Source organism: Glycine soja, chromosome 1, assembly GCF_004193775.1.
Source record: "Glycine soja cultivar W05 chromosome 1, ASM419377v2, whole genome shotgun sequence".
NCBI classification, from domain to species: domain Eukaryota; kingdom Viridiplantae; phylum Streptophyta; class Magnoliopsida; order Fabales; family Fabaceae; genus Glycine; species Glycine soja.
In genome coordinates this window covers 56,647,043-56,659,251 of record NC_041002.1, presented here as the reverse complement: position 1 = coordinate 56,659,251, position 12,209 = coordinate 56,647,043, and the positions used below count along the sequence as shown (strand labels likewise).

Here is a 12,209-nt window from a genome sequence, read left to right as displayed (position 1 = left end):
AGGCAGAGAACTTGAGAAAGACAATGATAAAAATCATAAGTAAAATAAAAATAAAAAACGTATTTGAACCTTTGAAATTCAACTGAAACTCCACATTAACTAGAAAATTGTTAGAAAATGCCTTAATTTTTCAGTCATGGATGTTGTAAAATAATTAATTGTCAGTCAAAGTCTTTCAGAGATGTTACTGTCATGTTTTTCTGTTATCATTCTTCTATTTCCTTGTTTTTCATATATTTAGTTTGTCTTTTGCTTTGTTCTTCCATATAAAAAACAAACGAGGCTAGACAACTGGTCGTAGGCTTCATATACGAATTTGTGACTTAGAACCGATTGATTTTTCTCACAGCATTGGTTAAAAACTATACATCTTGTTTGGTTGATGAAGTTACCATTCACTTTTTGGGACAAATCAACAGCTTAAATTAAGATAATTCCTCCAACGAGTACCATTAGCAACTTATTCATAAAGAAATGTCCAAAATCATAACAGAAAAACGTAAAGATTAATCCCGGGAATGATTATAACTATTACTTAAATAGTAATGCAACACATTATTGCCAAAGTAAAACTGAACCGAATATACATAAACCTAAAGCAACAAACTAAAAACATGGGATTAAAAAGGGAGGGGGGGCTAACTTACAATGAAAATTTTCCCCATTTCTAAGGGTGAGGGGTGAGAGAAGGAAATGAAGGAATGGATTGTAATATCAACCTCCTGCCACCTCTGCGACTAGGAGATGATCCCAAGTCACAGTTAGGTGAGGAGATCCTCTTGCCATTTGGAGAAGAGGTTTTGATGCAAGTGATAGGAGAGCTATCACCTTGCAGAATATCCGGTATTTCTTCATCTGGAACAGTTTGAAAATGCTTAGCTTGAGACCAAAGAGGGTTTGGTTTCCCAAGCTTTTGGCTGGCAAACAATGCAGAGCCAGAGATGGTTGTAACAAAAGATCTTGGTGGCTTTCCCTTTGATGAAAAAGGCAATGGAAGCAATGGTCTGTCCCATGGAAATCAAATAACGTCAATCAATAAGGGTCATCATCAATTTTATCATCTCAGTTGACAAAAAGTCAGCATATCAAACCTGGAAAGCCGTAATGGTGTTGCCACAGTAGCAGAATCGGGATGATCTTCAGTATTCTGAATTTCAGTTTTCTGTAAAGCTTTTTCTGTCACACCCTTGTCAGTGGCTTCTGTTTCTTCTGGATCAGTTTCTATGCCTACAGAAGCAGAACCTGAACCAAAAATAAACAAGGAATTGAGTCAATTGACAACAGGAATGTTAATTACCACACAGAATTATCAAAATGCATCAAGAAATTCAATAGGACAAATTGATAGCCGATTTGATGGTTCTCATTGAAAACTTACCATCCTTTCTACCGAAAGCATTCTTGCACCCTTCACATCTACAGCTAATGGAGCAACCAACACCCCCCTTCAAAAGAAAACTACCATTTGTAACTCATGTTATGACTAAAATTGGAAACATACATGATGGGATAAGGGTGAAAACCTGATAACATTCACAATATTTCTTTAGGCAGCTTGATTTTTTGCAGTTGCATCCTCTCTTGTGTCGTGCTGAAGCTGGTGTTTTATTTGGGTCATCCTGCAAAAAGATAATAATTAATACCCATAAAAGGTGGTTTCAATTGCTTACGTGAAAAACTAAGTCAAGTTTATTTTCTAACCCCAATTTCAGGTACAGAATCAGAATTTCTGATGACTTTAGGAGCAAATGCAAGAGGGTTACGAGATTCAATCTGCTTGCGAGTTTGAAGAACAGTGTCTTCATGAATAGGTTTGTTGAAGCAATCCTGACAGGAGCAGGGTTCTATGCAGTAGACACCAGCAGCAAAGCACTCGCAATAAGTGATACAAAAAGAAAAGAAAAAGAAAATAAGTGTAAAACAAGGCTAATTTCAAATACAGTGAGGTAATTTCCTTTCCCTTTTTTGGTTCTAAAGCTTTCATTGAATGAAAACAAGTGAAAAAAAAAAAAGCAATGAAAACAACCCAAAAGAAATTGACAGACAATAGCCTGTAGCCGTAACAGGACCAATTAAAACATGGAAAATTGAATCCAATTTACTTGTTGGAAGTCATTTAAAATTTAAAATTCTATAGAATAAAAAGCATAGCTTACTAGGTTTTAATCAAAGAGATGATACTATATGAGAATTTCAAGATTGCTGTACAAGTGGATCTCGATCATTAATAAAAATAGATAAAGGTCGTCACAACATATACCTACAGTAAACTATTCCATTGCTGCAACCCAAAAATAAAGAAAATAATATAAAATTAATTTTAACTTACAGCTTCAAACACTTTGATTTCTTGCAATTGCAGCGTTTACAGCCCTCGGTTTCTCCTGGTGTCTCCGACTTACGCCTGCAAATCCAATTTGGTATAAGGCTAATGAAGAAAGGAAAATTTCAAAATAATGGGATGTAGTTCCTCAAGAAAATGTACAGGTAATTAAAAACTTCACTTGCCTTTTCTTTTTGGGGCTGTTCTGATTGAAGTCTTCACCAGCCATGTAAGCTGATGGCTGGGAACAATCTTCAGCAGGCTGAACCCCATTGTCTGATGGATCCAATTCTCTTTCAGATGACACAGGTACCAATGATAGATTCTGATGTTCTTGGCTTGTAGAGATTTGCAAAGAAGTAGAGCTGGGCAGACTGAGTTGTCTTCCAGAAGACAATTTTTCAATTTGTATGCCCTTGTATTCTTTTAAGGCAGCAAGTGCATTCAAGTGTAGACCAATTCCTTGCAAAATTCCCCTCTGTAAATCCCCATTGCGTTTTGCAGGAAGCAATTGCTTTTCATTAGCAACATTCCTCTCATCAGACTCAGATGTACTAGAACCAGTGTTTGAATTCTCATCAGAGTTCTTCCTTTGCACATTGGCCATCTCAAAGTCTAGACAGCGCCTCCGTATGGTACGGTGAGTGGCAGAAACAAGCTGAAACCAAAACGCAAAAGTGTTTATAGATTGATTGACTCGTTAAATACATTTATAAAAACAAGTAGAAAAAAAAAAGTTTTAAATATTTATAAACAAAAAACAGAATACAAAATGACATATAACATGCTTCTTTACTACCAGCATATACCAGGGAATGCAAAATACAGCACAATATTAATTGTAAAAAAAATGGATTTAATCTTGTGATGTACATATAAATTATAAAGCCCTGGTTGGCTACAAACCACAGTGATACAGTATTCTGCTAGAATTAGAAATGATACTTCAACACAAACCATAGGATGATACCAACAATAAGATGCAATCATGTACACATAAAAAATGTGGAAAAGGATGTTTATATGATTTAACAGTGCACTTGTTCATATGCTAGTATAATGCATCATATGAGTACTGATACTCAAACCAGTGCTTGGGATCCTAGAAAATCATGTCTTAGAGATAAACTCATTGAAAATATCCAACAATATGCAAGAAAAATCACAATGTAGATAATTCAGCTCAACATTGACAAATTTCATTTGCTTACCTGGTCGTTTGCTTTCTCATTTGAATTGCTAGTCACTAAAGCAACATTGGCAAAATTATCTTGTGTTTGGTTCGTGCCTGTGGCTGTCATCAGCTCAGAACAATGATCTTCAATTTCAGGTGCAGAACCAGAAGCATCTGAATCAACAATGTGCATTTTCCTACCATTATTGATGGTAGAATGTGGTAGCATAGACATAAATTCATTGAGTCGAATAGAAGAGGCCAAGGGTTTGTGCATTAGACCCTTAAAAGCTTCTGCATCACCTGGGGAATTAAAAATTAGCATATCCAGGGCATCAGGAATTAAACTATCCCAATAACAGTCTGGACCTTCACTCTTTGGCTCCATCTGACATACTTCCTGAAGACGCACTTCAACCTCTACCGAGTCAGTTTTACAGCCTTCCTGAACATAGCCAACATCTGTTGCTGCCTCACCAGGCAATTCCAAAAGAGAGTTAGCCTCATCACCACAAGGTGGAGGATCAAAGCCAGGGCTACCACAATTATATTTTAACGCTTGCGGTAGCTCATCTGAAAATTTTATGTGCTCCCTAGATAGCTCGATTGAAGCATCTCTTACTGAAATCCCTTTACCAGTGTTTTCCTCCTCTAATTTACTTGAGTTATGGTGTGCACGTGTAGAATCTGCAAGAGTCTCTTCACTTGAGTGAACTTTAATTACATCTTCAGAAGGAACCTTAGGCTTTGATGTGCCCAACGGGTTATGTCTAAAGATGAATAATTGCAACCATCAGAAATGGATCACTAAAGCATTTATATAGAAATGGCACGAAAAATAAGTGATTTTCAAAATTACCTCCGGAGGAATCTAGATTCCTTGAGACAGCTGACATGGGGTGATGTGAAAACCGATGGAGGGGACGAAAAGCTCAGTGAATTGAAAGTCTGACTGATGGGAACAGACTTAACGGGCTTTATAGGAGATAAACTATTGATATAGTTGAAAACAGGTGAATCCTGCATATAGCAAAGGTTAAAAATATACTGAAACCCGATGAATTGAAGAATAATAACAATCATATAGACATGCAGAAAAGAAGAGTAACTTGTGTTAAAAAAAGGGGGGAGGGGGGGAACATGGAGAAAGTCATTTCACAGGTTACCAAATACCAACCAAGTACAGAAAATCAGAAAAAAAAAATTATAAATAATTTGTTAACGGACCAGATCTGACAAGTATTGTTCATTGAACATCATAAATATGTACATAAAAGATACAAGAATGTACATAACAGATTGTAGAAAATGTTTATCAAGTCTGCGGTGAAACTTTACTCTTAAAACTTTAGAGCCAGTCTAATCCCGCCTTAGCAAATTAACTGGCTCTCTCTGATATACTTCCGCAGAAGTAAAAGGACCGAGACAGAGAAAAAAAAAAGTGGTGGAATTTTCTCAATTTCATTGCAAATACAAAAATTTCATAAAAAGCAAGTATTGCTAGCCGCAAAGTTTAGGCTTGTATCAGCAAAAGAAAAGGAGAGAAAAAAAAACCCGAAGGCCACAAAACAAAAAAAGTAACAAAACGACCTCTAAGTAGAAGTTGAAGAGAGATCTAGTGCAGTTAAGTAATTCAGACGATGACTTAGAAGATTTGCTCCCAAAATTGAAACTTATACGCAGAAAGAACTGTGACTAAGACTTGAACGAATTACAAAGAGAAACAGTTGTTTGAAATGTTGGAAGTAAAAGAAGAAGAGGGTGAAGAGTGAAACCTCAAACTTAGAGAGAGTAGAGGTGATCTGGTTCCTCTCTGGCGTGTCCATGTCCAGAGACTACATCAGTGTTTGTTTGTCCTAAGTATGCATGGGAGTAAGAGGGGTTTTGTTGATAAGAGTAAGAGATGAGGCCTCCTAGGATTCAAGAAGCGGGAGGGCGGGAGAACAAACATTTTCTGCTGGGGACCACAACCATAGCTGTCCCTCTTTTCTTTTCTATTTTGTCGCTAACGTAACCTATAAACAGTTACTCTTCTCTGTAATGCTTCCTTCCCTCTCACTCGCCGTTTTCTTCCTTTTAGCGCCGTTTCTTTTGACTCCAACTTATAACCAGATCGGTGTCTTACTTAACTGCTCTAGATCTCTCAATACGGATTATGACGGGTCTTTTTTTTTTGCCTTGAAATTCAACTTTCTGGCATAATTTGTAAATGTATATATTCGGATACTAGTGTTTTGTTTCTAGTTGCTGTACCACAAAATAAAATGTTTAGTTTGTAGCCATCAGATGCCCATAAATTTGTTTACCAAACTTTTACTGAAAATTAAATCAATACGGTGGAATTTGTATTCTCAGTTGTGTGAAGAGAAAGTGGTAGGCACTACAGTCATAATCATATTCCAACCACAATGAATAATATTTGAGTAATTTTATTTGTATAATAATTTCATTACAAACTTTTTCCCTCTTTTATATCTCCATTAGCATATTATTAAGTTTATCCCGTGCAGTACTCTTTTTTCTTTCTATTTTTTCATTGGTGTAAAAAATATTTTAAAACTTCACCCTAGGAATAAGATCAAACTCAATATATTTATTTCGCCAACGTACGTATTTGGAATATTTCTATTTTATGAGCTCCAAAATCTCTTCCTTCTACGTACACACAGCTATTAAAAGAAAACATTCATATCCTCCTCGAGTTTTAATGCGCAAAGGAAAGGAATTGAACCAAAATTTAATTTTCAACCTGTGTTAGAAATCATTTAGGAAACGTTTCGGCCTCATGAAAATCCACGATTGACTATTTGATTCACTTTTATTAAAAATCGTACAATTACCCAATAAATAGTTGTTACGGTTTTGTGTTTCTGAAAATTATAACAATAATTTGCTTTTCATGGTGGTAATATTTTAACTGACCTAACTGGAGCCGTTAAATTTAATGGCTACTCCTATTCCTATATGAGATAAGAATAAGAAGGCTTTGCGTTTTAGCGCGCTGCGAATTTGAAAAGGGTGTAGTCTGATGCAACTAAGGCACACGGAAAGTCGTGAACACTCGCGTGTATGGTACGCTAATCATGCATACCTGAATCAGAGCGCAATTCCGTAACACGCACTTCCACGCACGGAATTTAATATCCACGGTTAGGATCACAACCAACCCAATAAGACGTTATCGTGCGTTTCTTGGGCCGTTCCCATCCAACTTTTTACGATTAACTAACTAATGGAATTCTTTTAACGTGAAATATATTTAACTTTTATTTTTATATAATTAAATTTTATAATAAATAATCATTTTAAACATATAAATTATATTACAATTAAAGTTTCTAATGAATAAACATTTTCTAATAGAAAAAATTTATTTTAGATTTTGGCAAATAATTTATGTTGTTTTTATTCATTGTTTAAAGCTATATTGGGATATAAAGTTATTGTTTTTAATTATTTGATAATTGAAATTCAATTTAAAAAAAATAAATACAAGTTCATATATTGAAAGAGATAAGTGATTGTAACCTTTCAATTTTAGGTGGAGCTATATATTAGTTATAGTTTTCTTATAGGGTGTGTTTGGTTTACATTTTTATTTTCGGTTTTCATTTCCTAAAAATTGTTTTTATTTTTAAAAAACTGGAATTCTGAAAACATGTTTGGTTTGATTTATTGTTTTTTGTTTTCAAGAAATAAAAACACTGAAAATTTATTTTCAAAAGGAAATGTATTTTTAGATTTGCTTAAAATTCCACTGCGTTTTCATTTTACCTAAAATGAAGTTTTTGGTTTCAGCTGAAAACACACTGAAAACGAGATTTTATTGTTTTCAGTTTTTGGTTCATTTGAAAAAATATTTTTACTTAAAATGAAATGTTTTCAAAAATCCAACCAAATGCATTCTCATTACAATTTTCTATTTTCAATGAAAATGAAAACAAAAAAACAGTCAAACTAAACATTCCCTTTAAGTTTTAATCACTTTTTTTTACTTGAGTTGTGGGTTTGTTGTGGTTGATTCATCTTGAATTTGTGATAAGATTGATAATAACAAAATATTCACCTAATTTTAATAACTATCAACTAATATGAGATAATTAAAATCTCCTTTAGATCTAAGAAAGTGACAAATACACACTTGAATACTTTGATTAAGAAAACTCATGAAACCCTGTAAAAGGAAACCTATATCCAAACAATAGGTAAGAAAAATAAATATACATTTTTTTAAAGATAAAAGGAAGGTAATTTTTTAGGTCACAATATTATTAATGCAAAGTATATATTAGTTTTATTAATAACTAATTAATCTTGGTTGAAGAATTAACTAAGTCACCTTTGATAGAAAGAAGAGTGATTTGAGATATTTGACATAAGAAATACTATTAGGTCAATAATAATATCTTATTTCAATAATTGCAATATAAAAAGAAACAAAATTATTTATAAAATAAAAATTATTTATTATAGACTGATTTAAGAGGATTAATTTTATAAATTGTCAGTCTCTTTTATTTATTAATTTTTATGTTCTATGTAAAAGAAATGTAGGACGAAAAATATAATGAGATGAAGAAAGTACTCCATTAGGATATAAATAGAAAAAGTAGTTAATAAATAAAAAAAAGTTAAAATGACATGAGATTTATTGATTTTAAACATGATACTTATCATGTGACAGTAATTAATATTATTAATCTGGTGTGACACACTGGTACTTTTACTAGCTAGCTAGTAATCAAACGAGTTGATACTCCCAGCGAAGGACTGGACAAGTGTAGGGTCTATGGTTTGATGGTGAAGTCATAGTGATAAAATCTACATTTATGTGAGGTAGAGGTGCAAAATTAAGATGTTCACGACTTATGCGTCTACCTTATCCTTCTGCTCCCTCCCAATATCCACCGTTTCCTCTTTCCCGAAGATTGGGTTCCCTTTATTTTAACAGGGCATGTGGTCCCTGTAAGTCATGACTAGCTAGATCGGTGTGGTGTTGCTCACGTGATTTATCCCGCCCTCATCAATATATATATATATAATGGGGACAAAAGGAACCAAACAATGATGAAAGAGTGGAGTGGTCAAGGGTATGTATGTCTTTTCCGAGTGAGGTGGAGTTCATGCCACTGAGAAATCATATATAGTGTTGACTATTTGAGTAACACGCGTACTTTGTCCGTCACGTGCCATATTGATGGCATCCCCGCTACAAACTAATAATGCCGAGGTCTTGGTCTTTTTAGATAACTCTGCTGACAAATGAAGCATATTCAGCGGAACCTTAGTTTCTTTTGGGTGTCTCAGTAATAAAATATTAATTGAACACGGATCACTTGCTATTCTGATCTTGGATTCCAAATGAATAAATAATCAAGCATTCCAGGGCTTTTGAGGGGAAGAGGGTGTCGGAGATATTATTCTAGATTTTTTTGTTTAGAAAAAAACAGTTGACAAATACTATTACTATTATAGATGGGGGGGTAGTTTGTTTCTTCAATTCTTAATTATGTGGATGTTGTTTGCTGCATGGACATGTCCAAAATAAAGATCAAGAGTCTTTAATTAAAAATTGATACATATGGGAGGCAGATCAAATATCAAGGTAGGTGTATTGTGCGTGTCAACTGTTGGTGACAGACAACACACGGATAATTAATCCATTTGCGGTGTCCCAGAGGGTTCCTTCCTTCCTTCCTTCTAAATTGAACTCCACTTGATATTTAATCAACTGAAGGTTTTTCTTTTGTTTAATTAGTCCTCATTATTATTTTGGGTTCTTTTGTTTGACTTAATGTACGTTTCTGGAGGGAATTTCTTACATGGGCATACGAACATATGATCATTCCAAAGAGGGCATGCGAAATTGCGAATTTTGTCGATAAATAAATTAAAGTTGTCCACTTGTCGGTTTCTCTCACGCCTTACTATTTTCAATTTTTCCAAGCTAAAAATACTACCTTTTCATATAGATGTAAACATGACCAAAAATAGTACCCAAGTTTGATGGGCTTATTGATCCAGTAAAATTTTGGCCCAAAAACAACTCGGGTTATCAGGTGCAATTTTATAAACTAATTTAATTTTATATTTTACCAGTTTATACATATTTTTTAGGATTTTATATATTAAATTTATTTTTTAAAATTTGTACATATTAACGCTAGCTAATTTGACCCATTGGCATAATGTAGAGCCAGGTTGAACAATAAAATTTGGTAGAGAAATAGAATGTGATGCTCATGGAATTGCCGTGGTGGCTTTATTTCAGATGTTATTTATATAATATATAGATATATATATATATACACAAAGCTGCATGAGTAGAAGATCATGCAGAGATCTAATTATTGAAGTGGCGCCGCGTGAGTCTCAGCTATCCTAAGACTAATGGGCCAATAAATAAATAAATATAAAACATTAATTGGCTTATTTACAATATTTCTTAGCATAGAAATGGAAAATTAGAAAAAATATATAGGTGGAGAAAGTTGTCATATTTAGAAATAGTGAAAATGAAAGAAGGATCAACGGCTGGAGGGGTGAACGCCCACAGTCTTCAAGGTGTGAGCGGTTCGAGGAGTGGTGAAAGGATTAGGGTGGGAAGGGTCGTGGAGTGTGGGGTTGTTGTCTTGAATGTGAGAGAGTTTCCTTAAGAAGGAACCATCGATGAATTTGGTGGCGGAGTTGAAGGTGCGATCAGGATCAGAGACCTCTGGCATGCTCTCTCTTCTCTTCTTGTTTATATGAACAGTTGGAGAACGCGCCAGTTGTTGAAACGCAGTGTGTGATCCAATTGCCACAGCCATTGCCACCATTCCGCACACCATGTACACCGGTGCTAACTCTGCCTTCAGAGTCGCCCAATCATCATGCTTTTTAGCGCTGGCAGTAGCAATTGATCGCCTTCCTCCTCCCAACCTCAATCCTACATTTCTCTGCATCCATGCATATATATATGTATTCAAACCAATTAATATTATATATATATATATATATATATACAGACAGAGACAGTATTTCTGATTCAAATCACATTCTAGCCTGTCAAAAAGGAAAAATGGTTCTAACATATTTAATTTATTTTGTTTTCTGTGAGAAAAAGGTTAATTATCATGTACGTAAAAATGTGAAATTATATTAAAAAATGGGAAAGGTAGGGTGTTAATTTACGTACCGCTGCCCTGAAAGCCATTTCTTTAATTTCTTGTTGTAGATCTAATCAAAACTAGCAAAGAGGTAACACAAATGATATTGTAATTTCTAGGTCATAATCTCCTCCATTTATATAGAGTTGACGACTATCACAAGAACCAACCATGTGGTGGAGCATTATTTGTGACCAAACAGCTATATACTCGGCACAACCGTTAACGACTGGGTAAATAGTACTATATATACAAAGTGGTCAAAGTCAAATCAAAACCAGTTCTAGAGAGTAGCTCTATGACTTTGACTTTGAATCCTTCAAACTCCATGATTGCCAATCCTGGAAACCAACCATCCATATACGTCGGCAAACTTTCTTGCTATAAATGGAAAATAAACAATAGCAAGTTTAATTAGTACTAGTTACAATTTATTAATTAGTAGGTAATTTAATTGCCTATCAGACACCTTCTAACTCAACTTTATTGACATATATATATATATATATATATATATATATATATGTTTTTAATGATAAAATGTATTAATAATATTTTTAATAAAAAAATCATTTTAATTCTTTAAGTAGTATAGAATATTGATCAAAGAAAAAGATGTGTAAAGGATATATCCTTAAGAAAGAAGATATATACAATTAGACGTAAACACAAACTGTTTAGTAAACAATTTTTTCTATCATACTAATTAAGAACTTCGGTGGTAACTTCTGAAGAGAAATACAAGAATTATTTTTCTTATTTTCTCTACATTCGTATGTCCATATCACTTTTCTCCCCCTAATTTTCTCTAATATTAAAAAAAGTTATCTATATTTTTTCTCTATGGTAATATACCAAATGGCAGCGCTCTGGGAAGTTACAAATGGACAAAAGTAAAAGTTAATACTAGTGTACAGAGGAAAATGTCAGAGTTCAGAAAAAAAAAAATATCACAATATGGTTACATCCATAGTACAATGAGACAGCTCTCTGTATGTATGGACTATGGTCTGTGTGAATGAACCGTGAATCATGAAACCCAAATGAATAGTCTTTTCATTTTCTTCATGTCACATTGTCACGTTGCTAATGAACTTTCTCAGATAGCCTGATTCCTTTTCTTATTCGTTGTAGAATCCAATAGTTTTTGACAGTAAAAAGTACAAGTATTTAATTTGTCCCTTCTTTATTTGTTTACAAAACGTTGCATTTTATGCTTCCAATTGAAATCATTTTGAGCTATGGAAAGGAACATTCAATTGTATTTTGTTATGATGAGATTAATACGACAGTCTACGGGATGGTGTTGAGCAAAATAAGATTTGGACCTATCTATAAGTATCTTCCAAACATTTTATGCCTTATTGGAGTGGACCATATGACGCACATAACTCTTTTTTTTTTTTTTTTTATCATAATCCACCACTCCAAGCTGAGACGAAACAAACTTGGCGTTAGAATTCAGGTAATTATTTAACGCATCGCAGTATTTATTTTGGTGCACTTCAATTGCATTGTGAATTGGATTATCCAATCTGTCATGTAATTGGAGTGCACTAAACCA

At 33.9% G+C, this 12,209-nt stretch overlaps 2 protein-coding genes across 2 annotated transcripts; both read right to left on the bottom strand.

Moving 5' to 3' along the window:
- Positions 1-425: 425 nt before the first annotated feature.
- On the bottom strand, positions 426-5,496 carry LOC114367599 (protein tesmin/TSO1-like CXC 2). Its single transcript, XM_028324792.1, has 10 exons — positions 5,273-5,496; positions 4,357-4,517; positions 3,535-4,267; positions 2,509-2,981; positions 2,330-2,404; positions 1,702-1,882; positions 1,524-1,619; positions 1,379-1,445; positions 1,092-1,242; positions 426-1,004 (listed from the first exon to the last, which is right to left on the bottom strand). Exons 1-10 carry the CDS (start codon positions 5,321-5,323, stop codon positions 668-670), a joined length of 2,325 nt encoding a protein of 774 aa, XP_028180593.1. The 5' UTR covers positions 5,324-5,496; the 3' UTR covers positions 426-667.
- Positions 5,497-9,731: 4,235 nt separating this feature from the next.
- On the bottom strand, positions 9,732-10,840 carry LOC114367588. The gene is made up of 2 exons (XM_028324781.1): positions 10,675-10,840; positions 9,732-10,435 (listed from the first exon to the last, which is right to left on the bottom strand). Exons 1-2 carry the CDS (start codon positions 10,690-10,692, stop codon positions 10,025-10,027), a joined length of 429 nt encoding a protein of 142 aa, XP_028180582.1. The 5' UTR covers positions 10,693-10,840; the 3' UTR covers positions 9,732-10,024.
- Positions 10,841-12,209: the final 1,369 nt, after the last annotated feature.